Consider the following 20,431-nt stretch of genomic DNA (forward strand, 5'->3'; position numbering starts at 1 on the left):
GCTATGACATTCTAGTTAAGGTGAGCACACAGCAAACAGAATGAGGCACCTGCTATCTTCGAGTGACCCACACTTACACTGCTCATTCTCTAAAGAGGTGAAAAACTTAAGCGGCATGGAGTTAGAGGAATTGGATTTGCATTCCCACCTCTCTGAATCATGAATTAACTCAAGTGAAAAATAGCTTTAAGTGTCAGCGAACAGTTTTTAGTAGATTATATTCATCTGGAATGTTTTGTTTTCTTATTTATCTAGAAACTGATCAGAAAACAATGCCATTAAGCTACTGAATTATACCCGATTTACACAGCACACATTTAAGTAGTTAATTTTTCTAGTATATACATAGAATGTTTGCTTTTTTAAAAAATTTAATATCTAAGAAAGGTGGAGTTACAAGTGAAATCTGAAAAGTGACACAAACCCAGTTTCTAAATTAAGCATGGTCTTAGGGTCATTTTTCACTGCTTACTGAATGCTCGTTCCTCAGAAGCCTTGCCTTGTCCATTAGCTTCCCCTAAAATAATCTGCCTGACAAATCTAATAATTACTCAACACATACTTTCTCTTTAATGAGAGTTAACTCTTACAATGACATCAGCCTGTTCTATTTGTCTGTGACTTGCAAGCCAGATGAAGTTTACTTACTAAATGTTGCAACCCTGCCAAAATCCAGGGCTGCACAGAACAGTATGTTCAGGCCCTGATGTCTTGCCAGTTTTCAATGAAGTGTTTGACAGAGACCACATGTGGAGGTCAAGTGATACTATCATGATCTCACCAGATGGTAAGTTGTGGTATTATTCCCAAGGCAGGTAGCATAATCTGTTCAGAAACAGTTGGCAGATGATCCATGATCTCACAGCCAGAAGCAACTGGATTATTGCAAAAGATCAGGAACATTACTGATGTTGGTGAAGAGACTTTTCCAAGAATTTTTCTTTTACATAATTTAAGGATTCAACTCTCAAGCTTTATGTTTTCTTCTAACAACAACAAACAACAACTATTTTATTAACTGCTATCTCAAGTCAGAATCCTTTCTGTCTAACAAATCTCATGCCTTTACATGGTTATGGTATGATGCATGTTAAGTGATATGAAAAGACAAAGCAAGCTCAGGTTGCTTGGGTTCTTTTAACTATACAGGTTAGAGGCCAGGACTGGATGGACAATTTTGCAGAAAACAGGAAAATCGACCACTGGGGATTCTTAACAACATTCTGCAGGTCTTCTTTTCCCACCCCCCTGCAATGTCGGTCTATCCAAACCAAAGTGTGAAACAGCACTTCACACAATCCAGCCTTCAGTTAAAGCAAGCAAGAACTTAATACGACTACTGGACTCACCTGACATTTCCTGGACGAAGCTGCAAAATAACTATTCCTGAAAATGCAGCAAAGCCACATGGAGGACTTTCTCATAAGCAACATTTTTCTCAAGCTAGAGAAGCAACATTCTCCTGAAAAACACATATCCTTAAAGTAGGTTTAAAATTTTTAAGTTTGCTGCGATACCTAATAATTGACCATGCATTTTATCTGAGCAAAGACGGATTCTCAAAGGGCCAGTGTAGAGGCAGCATCATCACCTCCCCTTGCACCTTCTGGATAACATCAAAACCTCCATCTTCCACTGAAATTCTGTACTAACGTCCTAATTCATACTGGCCAAACTTCAGAAAAAAAAAACAGTTTGAGACTGAGAAAGATAATATTCCTTTGAATTGATTCATCACAGTACGACATCATATGCTATTCAAAATTACAGGACAAAGGAGACAAAAATTAAATATATTAATTTCCAGTTAAAAAATAGGGACACAGAAGAAACTGGGAAATAAGTGGCTTAATTTTGAGTTTTTGAAATGTTTCCTCAAACTTTATTTTTAAAATAGGATGCATGCTGTTAGTAAATTAATGTGCAGCAGCACCAAGTTGAGCACTAGAAGCTCCAAAGAGGATAGGTGGCAATTTGCACAAATCATGGAATTTCTTTAGAGATACAGAGAAAAAATTATGTAATATAACATTAAAATGTAACATATCATTAAACAATACTCTTTGAAGATACTGAGAAAGTAGTCACTACAGTGCATAATAATCTACCTGTAGCCTTTGATAATTATTTTAAAATAAAGCTTGTTTACCTGTGCCTATATTTGAAATAATTTTTCAGATATGTTTTTCTTTTTTGAAGAGGCACAACTAACCCATTTTGCTAGCAGCCTTTTTTTTGAGCCTTTGATATAATTCCTAAATTTGATTCTATATATGACAGCAAGATAAGCCTTCAGCCATGACTGCACTTTTCTCTCTTTTAATTTGGGCCTGAATCATTAGCCAAACCAGAATGCACTTGTCTAGCTAAATTAAGCATCCAGACTGCACAGCAAACATTATCTGATGCTCTGTCGGCTGGTTTCATGTTTGTCTGAGCATTGTTTTGTCAGACATGAAAGGAACAAATTTGGATACCTCTCATTCAGCTAACTCAATGTCACATTTAAAGCTCTTTGGGGAAAAATGAACAAATCACCTTCAAATTAGAAATTAATTGTTCTGTGTTCTAATTTCATAGTCATTTGCTTCAATATAGGGCATTTTAAGGACCACAGACCTTTACTGCTCACAACTGCTTCTAGTAATTGGTTATGGTACATCTTGATAATGGACTATGTAATAGGATAGCACTAGTCAGGTTCAGCTCCAGTGAAAATATTAAATAGATAAAACTTTCCAGATTTATGATCGGTTATGAAGACCATTGTTTCTATAAAACTTAATTTAGTATGTAATCTCAGAATTTCATGTCTACAAAGGGCAACAGTTTATAAATGGCTTTTTCAACATAAGGCAATTAGCTTAAAATCATTAAAAAATACTCCACCCTTATATGCTCATCTTAAATAAAAAAATGTCACCTAATCCTTTGGGGAAAACTGGATAGATCCAGGAAAGCAGTATGCCATAAGAGATCTATCTGACTTGCCACCCTTTGATGATGCAAAAGCATCATCATTTGCTAAGCGAAACAATAACCTCATCACATCACAAGGCAGAAGTGTACTAACAACCCATTCCTCAAAGAACCTGTAATCTAGACATCAAGCACAGAATGCACAGAAATACAAAAGAAATCACAGCAAGCAAGCATCAGTTTAGATGAAACAGTTTAGCTACTTTTCTCTTTAAAACAAAAACTACTCTAACAAAAAAAATGTTTTATATTAATATTGACTGATGATGATGATTGGACTTAAGAGCAACAGCTGTGGGGATAAGGCCGGGAATAGCGGCACACCTGTAGCACAAAGCTACAAGTGTAGTTCTTGGGGAAGGAGAAATGAAAGTGCAAAACATCCTAACGATCCACTCATCCACTTTTGTCTCGTCTTCCTCTTTAAATCAATAAACATATTTGACATTGATCTTTAAGATGCCAATTTCACGTGGAATGGAATTAAATCTTTCATGTTGTTGTTTTTTGTCAGTGATTGGCATATGTTCATGGGATTGCACTGGACATCAATGATACAGCTCTCAGCTACTGTAATTTGAGCTGCCTGCCTGCTTCTGCGCATTCTGAGATGAGGCCCAGGAGGGCTGAGAATAAAACCTTCTGAGTACTGTAGAGCTCTCTGATGCTGTAGTTACAGTACTAAGCTTAAACACATACGCCAGCCAAGTTGCTTTAGGGGTCACCCTGGAAAATTATTATTGCTCATATTATTTACTGGCAAAACTTAAGACCTAATTTTGCAAATGCGGAGTTTTACTCTTTAAGACCACGAAATACAGAGAGCAAAGATTGGGAACTGGAATCCTATACAGCTGTTTTTGTATTTAACAAGGACATGTTGTCTAGTAATCAAAAAAGCAGTGATAAGATGATCTAGTGAATTCAGTGCAAATATTACCAATGACTTTTCCAGACTGCTACCAAACTACACAAGCCTAATATTTAGGTTAGAACCTCTTCAATTTTCTCCTAAAGGAGCTCCACTGGATTGGATCAAGGGTTCTGTTCAGGCTGTAGCAAATACCTACAGGAGAGCAGAAAAAAAGGGAAGATATGCTCCTTCCTACTGATGTTTTGCAGTCACCAGCCTCTCCAGCTAGTTACCTCCTGGTGTGATTTCTATTTAAAATTCTGAACAGATTTTCTTTCTTGCAGGATTTCATTAGCTTCTTTTTGAGCCCACATAAACTCTTCGCACCCACATCAACCCTTGGCAAGGAGTTCTACTATTTTCATGAACAACCATATTCTTTGGTTTTACACATTTTGCCTCCTATCAGCTTCAAATGATGCCCACCTGCTCTTGTAATTGCTGGCTGAATAGCTGAACAGTCGAATTTCTATTCATAGTCTTCATATCACTTTTTCAAGATGAAGAAACAGCTTACTTAAGTTGCACAGCTGTCCTTGTATTAATCTAGTCCACACCTTTGATCACACCTGATGCCCTTCCAGGAAGCCTTCTCTTCTGTCTGGGAGTGAGCAGTACTGACATTCAAGATGGCATAAAAAAAGATCACAACAGAGTAGAATAACAACTTTTATCTTTTTTTTCTCTCCTAAAATACTCTGCATTGACTCCATTTCACTGCTCTTGAATTTTGAGGTGACATTTTCACAGAACTAAGTATTATGAACTTAAGATCTTCCTAACCGGTTATTATCATACGAGAGAACACTACTTTACAAGGTACTGGGGAAAATCAGAATGTTTTTTCTCTCACTTACATCATGCTAATCTAGAAAGAATTTCATCTGCTTGTTGAGCAAAGGAAAAAGAACCGATCACACCCATGAACTCTCAAAATAAATGGAAATGCATAAACGAAGTTAATAAGCTCCTAAATAAAATTTCAGACAGGATTACTGAAATAAAAGAAGGAGGGATACTAAAAGCCTAATTAGAAGTTTCGTAATTACCATACAATATTTGCAGCCTACAACATTCAAAATAGTGTTTTCTACATGATTTTATCGTGAAATACAGAGAAATACATAGTTTGCTCTGAAAGTAATGCCTCCTACTTATTTCCATGGAAACTACAACAAATACAAAGAGCACAATAACACTGATAAAGCAAACTGTCAGCTACAAAACACTGTTTTTCAACATAGTCACCACTATTAGCTTTGCCTTTTTGCCAGCAATGAATAAGAGCCTGCATGCCATGCTTGTAAAAACCTGCACCAGTGGAGGTGACCCACTGTTTCACAGCTGCTAGGACAGCACAGTTGCTAGGACTGCTCATGCAGTCCATCTTTCATTGGTCCAAAGAGATGGAAGTTGGAAGGCGCCAAATCCAGACTAATGTGAATGCGGCAATATGCTCTATGGTCTTTAAACTCCTGTGGGACCTGGTGTTATCGTTTTGCATGAGAAAGCTTTGTCTTCTTCTCAGGCCTGACTCTGTAATTTCAAGCCTTCAGCTTAGTCAGGATTGTGATGTAGCAGTCAGAGTTCATGGTTTGTCTGTATATCAGGAAATCCAGAAGGATCACCTCTTTCCTATTCCAAATGACAGAGGACATAACTGTACCCACTGAGGGCTGCATCTGGATCTTTTTCTTCAATGCGGAATTCACATGTCTCCACATCATGGACTGCCATTCTGACTCTGGCTTGTAGTGGCTATACCATGTCTCGTCACTGGCAATAATGTGATCCCGGAAGCCGCCACCTTCAGCCTCGCACTGGTCCAACAGGTCCTGACAAACTTGCATACAGTGTTCTTTCAGTTCCTGTGTGAGGATTCTTGAGACCCATCTGGAGCAAAATTTGTGATTTTCCAACATTACAACTACTGTTTCCAATGCACTGAAGCCAATATTCAGCTCTGTAGACAGCTCCCCGGTCATAATCTGCTGATCCGTGTGGACGAGCTGTTTGAGATACTCTTCATTTTATGGTGTGACAGTTTTGTGTGTCCATCTGGAACAATGAGGCTTGTCTTTCAAGTTACTGTCACCACTTCTGAAACGCACTATCCATCGAATTCAGTAACACGCCTTTGCTTCATACACACATCCACGTCAGATGCCATCTCAGACTGCCCCTCTGCTGCTATCTGTTGCACCATAACAAAAGGCAGTGGAATACAGGAAGGTTCAGCCTCTACTGCCATACCACCAACACTGGCCTCTGATGTCATGGGCCAACACCATAAAATAGTAGCTGTTACTTTCAGAGCAGCTCCTTGTAGACTGAACTTCCATTACGAACAGATTTCTCTATTAATTATCTATCTATTTATATCAACACATGGAGGTAGACTCAATCACTCTTTGACCCTATCAAAACACTGACTCACGCAAATTGTGTAAAAAGTCTTTGGCATTGTACAGGCATTGTACTATAATACAACAATTAGGAAAAGAGGATGATTTAGCAAGTTTTCTTAGCAGCTGTACTACACCACCATAATCTCAAGAACTCTGGAAGGTAGCATCAGGTTTATTTTTGAACTATAAAAGGTCATTTTACACATCCTTGACTACCTGCTTACTACTTAACACAAAAAAGAGCGTTTCTTATTTATGCTTACAAAACTTGGGCATTTAAACACTGTATCTGAGAAAAAACCATCTTTAAGGAAGATTCAATACCCTAGTCTTCATCACAGAATACTGCTGAGAGACCCCACAAATTGCCTAAAGGTTCTAACATGTTGGTCACCAGCATTAGTGACATTTATTATCTAGCACTCTTGATATCTTCAGTCAATAAAGACTATGGATCTTTAAAAATAATATGCACCATTCGCATTTTAGGTCTTCTTAATGCACAAAAAGAACACAGAAGTAGAAGAAACAAAAACAAAGGGGGTACAAATCCAGACATTAAATTTCTTTTCATCAACAATTAAAAAAAAAAAAAGACAAAAAAAAATCACCAAGTTGTCTCCTTCCTCTTTGGAATGAATCTTGGTTTCATATCCTCAGAGAACTTATTGAAAACTGACAAGCGATCTACAAGATGTAATATTTCATAGAGCTAAAGGACACATTTTGAAAAACAGCTTTTTCCTAGTGCAGAAACTGATTCACTGCATCCTTCCTCAGAATGTGTAAAATGTATCTGTTATTCTCAAAGGAGACTTCTGGATGCTCCACAGAAAAAAAAGAAAAAAGAAAAAATAACCACATTCACAGAACACTTAAGGGGAAAGGAAATGTGTCATAAGAGAAAGGTTGCAAAGACCTCACCCAGAAGACCTCTGAGTCAAAAGTAACCTCCCTTCCTCTCTGAAAGATGATTAAAAAAAACCATACACTCATATCTTGTTGACTTCTAGCAGACATTTTTAGCTTAGGTGTAACCTATGGAAGGGAGATAACTGATCGGAGTCCATCCACCCTTTGGTTGAATAATATGTTCCTTACTAACAAAGAATACAACTGTCACATAGTCTCCACTGTGAACTGCTCATTGCCTTTCACTTCATGTAGAAATACAGAAAAAAATGTAATTCAGAAGGGACAAAAATACCTACAGCAGAATGGTATTCTGCTGCAGTACAAAAAAACAACCCCTTTTCTTTCCTGTGTTACCTCATGTAGTTATGACTATAATCACTTCTGCAAAAATAGGACCGACCACTGTTGTAAATCTAAACAGACTTGAATCTCTTCCTCTCACAACACAGGGCTCTGGTTGGAGAGAAGTTTTCACAGTAATGAGTGGGAGCAGATGCGCAAATGAATCTGCAGTGGTTGTTCTCATTAAGTTGTAGTGAAGTTGAGGGACAGAGTCACAATTGCAATGCCTGCTAGTATCATACCCCTCCCATGAAATGATGCTTCTGATAGTTGAAGGAAACTTGTTAGAAAAAAAAAGGCACAAAGACAGGCTCCTTCCTAAGCACCTAGCTGCTTCTCAGAAGTGAGGTCCACTGCAGAAATATTATTGCTATTTTAAATGTCAAACTGATTCGAAGTACACCAGGACAAGGCAGATTCAAGAAACTTTAACTCATACAGCAGAGAGATGCAGAGCTCTACTGATGGCCTCTTTAATGACACAGCTGTGCATACTATAAATGCACCTTACTCTGCACTGTCCTACAGTGTCTGTATCCATTGTCTTAGGGTCTAATTTGCAGCCATATGGAAATACATCATTTTGAAAACCTGACATGAATAGTAGTAACAGTGTGTCTTCATACCAATCGAGATTATCCTTGCAGTCAGCAAGCCAAAGATCCGCGCCCTTAGATTATAAAGAAGTAATGTGGAAGAGTGGTAGTCACACCATGGGAATGAGCAAGAAAATGATTTTTCAAAAAAATGAGAGTATACTGGGGGGGGGGACACGAGTGAAAGAAATGTTTGCTTTGCTCAGATGTTTATATTTACAATCTCAATTCAAATTGCTTTTGCAACAGAAGGTGGCATAGTGAAGAAGAATATGATATTATAATCCCAGTGGACAGAGAATGAGTTGCTGAGCAACCAGACGCAGCTTCTGACATCTCAAAAGTTGAAAACATCAAGCTACAAACTCAGTTTCCTAATTATGAACAGCAGAGAACTGTTTCTAAAATCTTGGCCACTGTTCTCAAATGTATTTTACTTCTAAGGAAGACAACGAGTCATCCTTGCAAGTGGCTTCCAAGTTCATGACTGTAGTATACACATGTATATGGAAAATCTGAGAACTACAAATTCAAGGACTGAGTCTGGAAATCCAGATGAGTTTACGGTTTAACAATTCTTTGAACAAATGCTGTATGTTAATTATTATTTCAATATAATTTTATTCATAGGCTTCCTTCAATGCCTTTCCTTAACTTTCACTACTTGAACATTCTGTGGTTCTCGCTGGCAGAATAAAACCTCGGGTATGTTTTCATTACACATTGTGCCCATGTGATTTAAAGTATTTCAGGGTTGTCTGCAGATAGACATAAATTCAATGGCTTTCAACAGGTCATTCCATTAGAGTATCTCATTCTTTTGACACATTCCTAATATCCTCAATAAATCAGAGGGTATGCATCTTTCAATAACTGAGGTATTCTATTTATATTGGTTTATATTGAAAAGGATGATGAACAGTACTGAAACACAACTTCTACTGTGAGAAAGGCATCACTACCAAAGTCAAGAAAATGCTTCTCAAGGCCTAACCTAGGGGCCTGCTGGTTCAGTGGCACTCATCTTGTTGAGCGCTGCTGGAATTGCAACTATTGCAAGCACAAGATGGGCTGGAACAGGGGAACACACACTATGGGAGGCAGATGCCCCCACAGAAATACAGGAATACTCCAATACATAAATAAAAAACAACAACAAAACACTCTTATGTGATGGTCTGTAGAAATTTTTAACGAAGCCAGTAAAAATATCTTTTTCTCTGCATTTGCAAATTTTAATTTCCTTTCATTTAACAGAAGACATACAGCAAATATTGAAAGTATCTTCTTGAGATAGACAGGAAATCTGGCAAATTTTTAATATGAGTACTTCAGTACAAGATAGGAAAATCTCATTTGTATTTCTTTACATTAAAATCATAGAATCATAGAATCACTAAGGTTGGAAAAGACCAAAAAGATCATCCAGTCCAGTGGTCCGTCTACCACCAACAGTTCTCGCTAAACCATGTCCCTCTAAATGTTCACTGAACACACCTAGTCTTTAAGGTGATTGGTGATCTGCCCAGTCGGTGACACCACCACCTCCCTGGGCAGATCACCAATCACCTCAAAGCTGATCTCATTTAGGCATAAGATTGATCAAAATGAACTGGAGGTAGAGAGAGCAAAACCTGCCATAAAACCTTGAGAAAGCCTTTTACTGATGCAAATAAGCCTCTTCAACAAATCAGCTATTTCTGGTGATAAACACTTGATAAAACACTGGGGGCAAGTGGTCTGATCGAAAGGTGTGACCAAAAATGACAAGTCAACAACTGTCCTCAGCGATCCAAGATTTAAATAAAGAGGAACATATGAAGCACAGCAAAATCCACAGAATGTCATGTTTGTTTGTTTGTAGCAACACCCAGGAAATAATGCAAACATCAAAACCCTGTAAATTTCATTTTTAGTGCCTTCTGAAAATGTGAGGCTAATTCTACACCTGCAGTAAAAGCAACAACACAATTTTAATTTAAACTGTCTTGTCACACTGAAACTGAGATTAAAAATGACAAAACAAATGCTATGATATTTATGTCTGTCATACTGCCTCACTCTTTACACAGTACAGAAATTTGACCGGCTAATAACAAATCTCAAATGCCTCCTGCTACATCTACATACTATATGAAAGGTTTCTGGTTCTGAAAATCCCAGCAGCTGCACAGTACCCAGCTCCTTTATCACAGTCTACAAATTTTGTTTTCTGGCTTCTGCAGTTGACATTAGAGCTATTAAAAAGACAGAGGCACTGAAGAGTTCTCTTCTAATTCTGAAGTTGCCTCCAAAAAGCCTCATGATTTTGCTCTGAATAAAGCACTCAATTTCATAGAAAAGGCTCTTACAGAAAGCCCCTGAAGGCCTTATTTATCATCTCCCTTCACTCCAACTTCTTTACTTTTCCATAGATGTTAAAAAAGTAATTATTCCCATAAACTTATTTGCCAGTGTACAATATTCTCCATCTCCAAAAGATTTAAATACTCAGTTGTACAATCCTTCCATGACATGACCTGAACTACAATTCTTTCTCTATTTAAGTGAGGTCACTGAATAAGATGTGCTTAATTCTGTCAGATTTTATGTGCAGATTCTCTCGACGTGCTCTACACTGGAATACTCATACAGATTTTATCTCATGTATTTTGTCTAAATGTCGTGTGCTTTTTGTGTTGATGACTCATTTTATACTCTGCCTACCATAAGGTGACCCCAGGTTTTGCTAGCACATCCTTGGAAATGCTGTGACAGTGAACAGAGAATGTTAGTAAAGGAGTTTCATCTTTTGTTCACCCCCATACACTGTACTACGCTACATATCTGAACAGTTTGGGCTTCAAGTTGCAGCTTACCAAGGAAGGGACCTCCTTGCTCCTACAGCAAGGCATCTTACTTTTTGGATATCCTATTGGAAATGTTACCGTACCTTGATCTTTCGAAGAATACTTTTTCAAGTGGCTTCCCTTTATTCTAAATTGCATCACTCGGGGGATGTTTACAAAAAGGGAGTAAAAATAGTTTGCAAGGAATAAATCTATGTACTCCTTTCTTTGACTCTGCCTTCCCATGTGAAATACTTGGTGCATGCTCAGCAGACTCTGAAACATTGCTCAATTGACTTGATAGAAGAGATTTAAAACACTTACAAAGAAAATACTATCTCACAATAGACACTGAAATAGGAAAACTAAACACTGAATACCAAAACTAATGATGCTACACTATAAAGTAATTAGAGTTACTGCCGGGGTCTTACCCTCAAGGAGGTAAATTACTGTATGCCCCACAGAAACAAAACTTGCACTATAGTATGATTATATGCAGCGACTCACCTACTCAGAAAAATGAGCAGAGAAAATCTAAATTTAAAAGCCTAAACATCCCTTTGTACACGTGGAAATTTCTGATTACAGTTACTAGGTAGGGAGATGAGATGTATACTCCTAAAGCAACATCTATGCTGTAAAGGAAATGGAATGCCCTAGAGCTTAACAAAGGGTTAAAAATAATGTGCTTGTTGGGTTGGAAGGTCAAACTGTGCGTCTCCATAACACCTACAATATTTGCTTTTCTACACAGCTTTATGGAAGGAGATAGTTTGAAAAGAAAAATGCTTCTGAAAGTTCAGAATACCACAGTTTTCATTTTCTATTGACGTGCTAGTTTCACTGGAAATAAACACGTTCCCCTTTTGCAGGATCTTCCTGTTAGTAACAGTTGCACATAAATAAAGTTTTCTAAACAAACATCTTATCTTTTTATGGAAGGAAGTCCATTAATAAGGAATTGACGTCCTTCCCTGAAAAAAAAAGATCAGTGCTAATTCTTTCCCATAAACTAAAGAAATAAACTTACACCCTGAGAATTTTTACTCTATTTTCACAGCAAACTGGATAGTCTGCACGTAGATAAAAAAGAACTGTTTAGGCTTTCATATAAACAATATTCCTGTTGCTACCTTGCCACATAATACATAATTAACCTCTTTGCTCAGTTTTTGATTGCTTCATGGAACCTATGCTCCATTGCAACCGTATTCCACATGCTCTTGTTTGACCTACAGTGAAGCTAGAAGCTTTGGAAGCACAAATTCAGTTTACTATTTTTACACGGGCAATTATTTTCATAAAGACGTCCTTTATCCCCCAAAATGCAGACAAAGTAACTCTAACAACTGTGTTATACTTTTTACCATACTGTTCACTGGCTTTGTTGGCTCAACAAGACACTTGTATTGCCCAAAACTCTCAGTGGAACATCCTCTGACGCAACCTTCACCACTTTCCCTTCAAAATAGCTTTTCTTTTAGACTGTAAGAATTTGAAATTGACAATACTGTACGCAACTTTTGACAAATACTTTTTTTTTTCCCAAATGGCTTCAAAAATCCAGCACTTTTATCTACCTGCAACAATGCTGAAAATATAAATGTTAGTATTAAAAAGAGATTAGCTTCTCACTGGTTTTGTGCAAAAGAATTTAAAATGTCAGTGTCACACTACATGCAAATAAGTCTAACAGAACGGTAGAATAATGTGGTTACCTTAAAATTTTTAAGTGCTTTAAGTGCCATAACATTTTCATACAAAAACATCTATTTATATTGAACACAGTGAACACTTAAATCCAGGGGACACAATAAACCTCATCACAGTATCTACAGTAGGAATTTCAAAAGGAAATTTTTAAAAAAGGAAGCGCACTAAAAGTTGCAAGATAATATAATTGTTTCTCTTGACCCATGTCTGCAAAAGGAGTGTTGTATCAGTGCCATCTATGGATATTTTGAAAGATGAAGCATTTTCACATCCTTTCACATCATGCTTTTGCCTAACATAACCATTGGAAAATAAGACCCCATGATCCTTTACCAAGTAAACTTTGCTTACACAATGATTCACTGGAGAAGGCACTCAAGGTGTGTCTAACACAGGTAAATAAAAGAGTGACAAGGAGTGAAACTGAGCATTATACTCCTCCTCATTAACTGCACTGAATTTAAAGATTCTTTCCTGACTCCATTTTAGATTAACAGTCCACTTTCCAAAGATAAACCTGCTATAGATAAGACAAACCCTAAGCAGACCAAATCCAGTCTCATTACATGACCTTGAAGGTACTGGTCCCTTACATTCATACATTTGGCATCCATATTTAGTTTTGTACACTGACTTTTACAGTTCACATTTAGAATAATGTCTTTGTTGATGGTGGATGCAAAAAAATGTGCTTGTGCAGGTTCAGTAAGTCTTTTCCACTTAACTCCATTCTTTTCAAAGGGTTAGGTCCTCAGGAAGGTTTTTCTCCTCAATTTCTATTTAATTCAGGCTGATTATGTCATGGAACAGTGATCATTTTTAAAACAGAGCATTGCTTTAACAGATCTCATGGCACAATTGGGAAAACAAGGTAGATCTTCTAGTATCCAGCACAGGAAACAAGGATGTAGGCAACATCTTGACAAGTATTTGAGGAAAAAGCATGTTAAGGATTTTCCTTAGAACACTCATCTAATTTCCCAGACTATCCTGGCCAATAAAGGATAGCCACTCTATATAATTACCAGCTTTTCTATCCTTATTTTTAATTCACTCTCCTTCTTTCAGCATAATGCTTCTCAAAACTTTTCCCATTTAGAAAAAATTCTTAACAGAGGAAAGCTTGAGGCAGTCTCAAGAAAGCCCAGTAAATAAGTACAAAACTCCAAGACTTTTAATGACTTTATTTTGTAAGATCAATAGTTTCAGTGTGCAGTACTTAGTTAGTCAAAATGTCTGTGAATGACTCTAGCTGTGATGAATGAACTAATGGTAGCAAGCATATTCAGCAAAGAAATCCATTTCTGTGGTGTCACTGTTACCTGTACTGCTGTCTTCTCCGGTCCACTCATCTCCATAGTCTGCAATGGAGGTGTCAAAACTGGTGGAGGAGGCGCTCTGCGCTTTTTCACTTCTGGGTTTGCTGTCATTCCTGAGATATTACCAAGGGACAGCGATGGGCCCAGGGTACTGGAACGGGAATTCACTGAAGGGGAGTTTGGTGCTGTGGAAAAACCCTGTAAATGGATTAACATTTTGGATTAACATCACTTTTTAAAAACAACGGGAGAGAAAGAAGAAAAACAACACACATCTGGTTACTGTTTAAACAATGATATGAATAGTCATGTGTGTTCATCTGCCAAACTTGCTAAATTGCAAACTGTAACTTTTGGACACTTCTAAAGGTCAAATGGAACAAAGCCTACAAGCAGTACGAATGTCAGAAGGCACTACAAGCATCTACTGCAATGTAATGTTACAGTTGATGGGAATACTGCTACTGTTCACTATTTAAAATACACCATATAGATACGGTTATCTAAATGCATTTTCAGTTTTATTTGAATTACAAGTAATACACATTTCTGAAAGCAACCTTTACTCTTAATTGGAAACACTGTATTAATTGTATGCTGCCTGTATCCCAAGCTTGCCTATTTTATTAGTAGTTGTCCACAGATTTACATAAGAGAAACCCTGCTACCATAAAACTATTTTCAATTTATATGCATAATCAAGTGTAAACATTTACAATCTACTAACACCAATCAATGAATATGCTCAGAAGACGTCCCACTACAGGCATGACGTTGCATTTAAACAGGCTCAGAAGAAAAGTAGAAACTATTTCAGTAATTCCTTAATATTAAAAATTACTTCAGTTCTCATTCAAAACTTATTAAAATCAAGGGAATAATTTTCACCGATTTCTGACCAAGACCTTTATACATTTTTATATTAATATTCATTCAGAAATTTGTGCAGTCATACAGTAGTAAGTCTACTAACAGGAAAAGACTAGGACTCGAGATTGCAAGAAAACGTTGATTCTTATTTTAGTTTTACACTTAAACCCAACTTTAAAATTATAGTTCTGAAACTGCTAATTATGATCTTTCAAATATGTCTCTCTCAAAACCTGTTAGTCATTTTTTGCTATATTTATTAGGAGAAGCTTCCATACTAAATGGAAGATAACTTTTTAATTCAGTTATGAAATAGTTACTTCTTCTGAAAAATGGCTTCTGTGAACCATTACTGATATCAATCCACCTACTCTGGAAGTGAAGGACCATGGTTGCTAATACTCTTCTCATCATAACAGAACATGGTACTCCATGTGCAAAACTCACCACTCAGTACATAAAGCTTTCAGGCAGAATTTTGACCGAGGCCACAGAACGCATACTGGCACAAAACTACAACTCACCAGGAATCTGAGTATTTTCCAAATATAAGAAGTAGTTCTTCCAACCTAAGTTCTAGTCCAGGAAGGCGGGAAAGTGTTCTGCCTCTATTGCTTTATTATTGTGGGGGATATCTGCGATTTCTGGAGGACTGTAACTGGCAAGGAATTTGTTCACAATTTTGTATGATAATTTCTTTCTACAGGGGTTAACAGCAATCTTCGCTAAAAGTTAGAAACAAGCTCATAAAGACAATTCATTTAGTTTTAGTACTTTTGAGGAAGCACTTACGAAGCATAAAAAGCTAAAAAAATATAACAGTGAAAAAATAAACACATACAATACAGGTTCCTGACTGCCTAGCAAGATTCTGTATTTTGCAGATTCCTATGAAAGCAACTGAAAGTGGTAAAGCAGATAGCAAACTGATTTGCATCCTATCCTGCATTTGCCATGGATGCGACTTGAAGCTAATATCTGGACTCTTTTGTTATCTTTTGCTTTGCATGCTGCACAGACTTCATGCCAGAATAAAGCAATTTAGCACAAACACAGCATGGTACCAGACCGCTCTGATCAACTAAAGTTTTATTAAAGAATTAAAGCAGTATTTGCTGTGTCTTTTTCATCACTTTTCTCTGAACTTACTATCATCCATTGTTTCTAAACCTTTCTAGCAAATAAAAAAGCTCAAAGTGGAAGTTGGGGTTTGAAAGACTGGGTCTTTCTTAGATCTGTATCTTATGCAGAGGGAAAAATAACAACTTCATCTAAACCTGCAAGGTTTTAAGTTCATCTCAGTGCATAATGCACCTAGTTCTATAAAAGAAACTTTTATTTTCCATTGAAGAAATGATCAAGTTCACAGGGTGAAATAAACAGTAGTCTCCATTTCCCACATACTTACAAAATCATTTTAAAGTCTACTCTACAGGCTATGATTTTGGGATGGTTTTAATTCTTTTTTTCTATTCACTGCATCAGAAAGATGAGAAATTTTGTTCACATATTTACAGATACATAAAAACTACAAATAGCTTCTCTCTCAGCATTAAAAATACAGGTTACTGACAAGAACATGGGATGTATCATAGGTGGAGAGAAAACAAAGCTCATGTATTGCAGACAATATAGTTGCATGGAGAAGTCAGCCCTTATAATCTGTCTCACTTGACAGCAACAGGTTGCGGTAAATGTTCTGCTGAGAATCAAATTCAGTTCCTACAGTGTGAGTGTTTTGTAACTACACTGCAGAACAAAAAAAGAAAACAGAAAAAAAAAAGGTCATTGGATTATGTAAAGAGTTTTTCAAAATGTCTCAACTTGTAAAACAGAGTAATTACACTAGCATTACAGCACTTTGCTAGCAGTTCCAACGATTAAGTAATGCAAACCAGCAAGAAAAAAAGAGTTTCCTCTCCTTTTTTTTTTTCTTCTGAATTAAGCTGAAGAAAACCCATCATAAACACAGTTGCACCAGCACAGGTCCCCAGTAAATCTGGACTCTAGCTGAGCAAGAGTCTTGAACAGCTCCTGTAGTACAACTACAGACTGAAGTTCATTTCAGTTCCGTAAGATAAAAGTTGGAAGGAAGCAAGAAACAGTTTGCAGACCCTATGATAGAGTACCATCAGGTTTCATGTATACCCTGCTTAGTGTTGTATTTGCCATCTAGTTTCTTTCCTGCTCCTTAAAGTTCTGAAATATGAGGGACCTTCTTTTTTCTTAATGTACCTGCCTCTTTGGGGATAAACAGTTTATTTTCAAAGTGTTACCCCACATCTTGAATTTAGCTTTCAAAGACCTTTTGGACGGCCAGAGGACTGTTTAAAAACACAGTTGCATAAAGGCTCAGAGTAATTTGGTGGTTTAGGCAAACCAGCCCCATTTTCAGAAGAAGTCCACTTTCCACAAGATGAAGAAATTCCACAGCCCATGGAACTCAATTCAAGTGTTATAAAATGCTTTTTCCCAACGATTTCCTTTTAAAGGATGAACTTAAGCTCTGACATCTTACAGGTATTCAGGAAAATTTTAATTATCATATTAATAAAATAATGAGAGATTAATCTATTAAAATTTATTAAAATAAGTTGTGCTGTTGTGGGAATCCCTTTTTACAAAAAAAATCTATAAAAATGGAAGTCTGTTTCTGTTTGCTTTCAAAAGATATCCTTGATACACAGCTCTCTTACCAAAAGCCCCGTTACTAGCATTTCCTTGATTTTCTGATGACACTAAGTGGCATTTAAAGGTCAGCAAGGAAGAGGCTGTAGCTTGCCTGTGAGAGTGATCTGACTTCCCGTTCCCTGTCCACACCGGACAATAAAAATTTTTCAAAATGTCAAGTTCCTTTCTTGTGAGGCCTTTCTTCCACAGCTCTTTGCCAAAACTCACATATTTGAGCTCTCAGTCTTGTTATGCAACTTCCTTCTGAGAAGTTTTTAAATCAAAGGTAATCAATTGGGTTGTTTTTTAGCACTTAATGTACCAGATGCATCAGCAAAAAATAGTTCTTTGGGTTTTTGTTCAAAAAAAAGGGACAAAATAAAATATCATACAGGAAATTATTAGGTTTGAAAGTGTAATGTGAGTAAATATGAAAAACACAATCTAGAGTAGGCATGCAAGTCCAGTTACACAGTGACAACAAGAGTATTTATAGCTGTTAGACATTTAAACTCCAATAATGCAAACTCTTATTGATTTGCTGAATGACACTGCAACTGGTTACAACTGGTCATTTAAAACGACAGACATGTTAGGTCAGATCTACTGCACACATTAAAAGTCGGAGGCTGCTTGTCTTGAGATGATAGTGAAATTCTTTATATTAGCATTAAATTTAACAACACCAAAATTGAATCCAAGCTCCTGATTCAAAACCAAAGCAAAATACTGTGGTCACAAGATTGCTTGGAGCAACGTTGGTTTTTTTTTTTTTTTTTTTTTTTTTGTTGCTGTTTTTTTGTTTTTTTAATAAACTGTGACTTCTCAAATCTTCCTTTTTAACTGGCAACACTGAATTTGTTTTTTGTACTCTGTGATGTACTTGTGACTATCATTATGGTATTTGCATGCAGTCTGCAGCCAGAAAGGAAAAAATACATGCTTCCTTGCTCCAATTTTTTTTAAAAATGCATTCTAGTGCAATTTACTCATGTTGGCTTATCATTCCATCCCCTCTTTATATTGGCAGGAAATAATCTGGTCACTCATCACAGTACTAAAAGAGAAAGGCAACTATTCGATTTCCACTGCAGTAACTCATATAGGCAGAATGATGTTGATTTTATGTATCTGATGAAGTTTTCAAGGTCTTCTTGTCAAATTTGAGTTATGTTTTGAAAGCTGTACACCTCCAACCCCATTTTATCCTAATCTAAGTCTATTTTAGTGTCAAGCTAGCAATTCCAGATCCTGCGGTCAGGGCTCAAGTGGTGGACATCAGAACTCAGAATCAGAAATGCCTGAAGATGTTCTCCCTCCTGTGCCCTGCCAGTTCTCCCTCACCATGGTTGACCACACTCCTCTCATTTTAGTAGCAATTTTTTGACTAGAAACCCCAGTGATGCCAGGCGCAAGCAAGAGCACTCCTGTACAAACTCATCATCTCCCAGCAGCGAAGTAGCATTACCTACCTGCCCCTACAGAGGTTACTAAAATCTTCCTGGGAAAGAAGTATACACTATTTGCAATTACTCTGTTTTATTCCTAAACTATCCTTATCTTAATGTATTTTTTCATCATAATTTAACTAAAATCTCCCTTCCAAGAAATTTATTTGATTCTTTCCTCTCCTCACCTTGGTAAGGTCACTCAATGTAAAATATCCCTATGCTTCTACAGCTAGAAGTGCGTCCTCTATCTAACTACACATTTCAATCACTGCAGTAACCCGCAAGCATGCACCCATCAAGCTCAGGAAGGTGGTAACAGGAAGGAAACAACACATCATCAATTCAGAGCTCTCAGCACTAACATGTCAACTACAATTCAGTAAAGTGAAATGAACTTGCTACAGACCTTTCTCAGGCTCATTTTGTTTAGTTACTGTCACTGTGTGTCCTGTGAAGGATGAAAAATTGTTTTATTGAAATCTGAAGCTAATTAGCCACAAATGAAAGAAACTTAGGTTGCTGAAGGTTCTTTTCTAAACAAATGTGATTGGTATAGGAATTAGGTGAATGTTCAAAAAAGCAAGCTTCAGCTCATAACCACACAAGCTGATATATTTTCCACTTAATGTTCCATGTACAAAGTACTTTCTGTCTTCCACCAGATTCTCAATTTCCAGAAATACAGCTAAAAATCTGTGAAACATGAAGCTCTTCAAAGATATTTCAACACTGGTATAAATCTAATGACATCCATGAAAGCCACAAGCTTCAGCATACACGTGTTACTTGCATGTCCAATCCCATGAAATGCCAAAGCAAAATGAGGGTGACATACAGATCACAGAGAAATCAGACACGTTTATGCACAAGCTTCCAGAACACGTCAAATTCCATCACACCCTCATTGTGCTATGTTCTTGATACAATCAGGCTAAACACTTTTTTTCTTCTGGATGACAGATGTATTTTAAATATCTCTAAAATGTAAATATTCTTGGTTTTTGAGACGTAAATCCCAGTAAGAAGACAAAATCCTCATTAAACATAGCACAGAAAACACTTCTGCAATGGATATTTTCTATGGCACGCGGTAGTTTCATACAAACCTTACTGTTTATCACACTGGTAGGAGGTAGGACTGCAGGCTGCAGACACACTATGAAGTGAATCTGCAAGTCAAGCTGAACCACAGATGAAGATCTGTGCTGCTGGCAGGTGCTTAGAATAAGGTTTCCTTGCATTTCATAAGTGTGAAACGATTGATTTTCACTTTCAGAAGTGCATAGAAAACTCTCTGTCTCATTTGTTACAATAGTGTCTTTTTTTTTTTTTTAATATTACTTTGGGAACACACCAGAATCTGTATCTAAAATGTACCCTTTCAGAGATGATTTATATCTTCCAGGTTAGGCCACTAGAAACTT

At 37.0% G+C, this 20,431-nt stretch overlaps 1 protein-coding gene across 8 annotated transcripts in view; it reads right to left on the reverse strand.

Annotated features, from left to right (window-relative positions):
* The window catches only part of COBL (cordon-bleu WH2 repeat protein), a 153,005-nt gene that overhangs the window by 60,423 nt on the left and 72,151 nt on the right, over window positions 1-20,431 (reverse strand). For all 8 annotated transcript variants that reach the window (XM_021385621.1, XM_021385620.1, XM_021385623.1 and 5 more), the window contains one exon: window positions 14,020-14,214. In XM_021385621.1, coding sequence (XP_021241296.1) covers window positions 14,020-14,214 — 195 coding nt within the window. The remainder of the gene's footprint in view (window positions 1-14,019; window positions 14,215-20,431) is intronic.

The sequence above is a fragment of the Numida meleagris genome, chromosome 2 (genome assembly GCF_002078875.1).
Source record: "Numida meleagris isolate 19003 breed g44 Domestic line chromosome 2, NumMel1.0, whole genome shotgun sequence".
Taxonomy (NCBI): Eukaryota; Metazoa; Chordata; class Aves; order Galliformes; family Numididae; genus Numida; species Numida meleagris.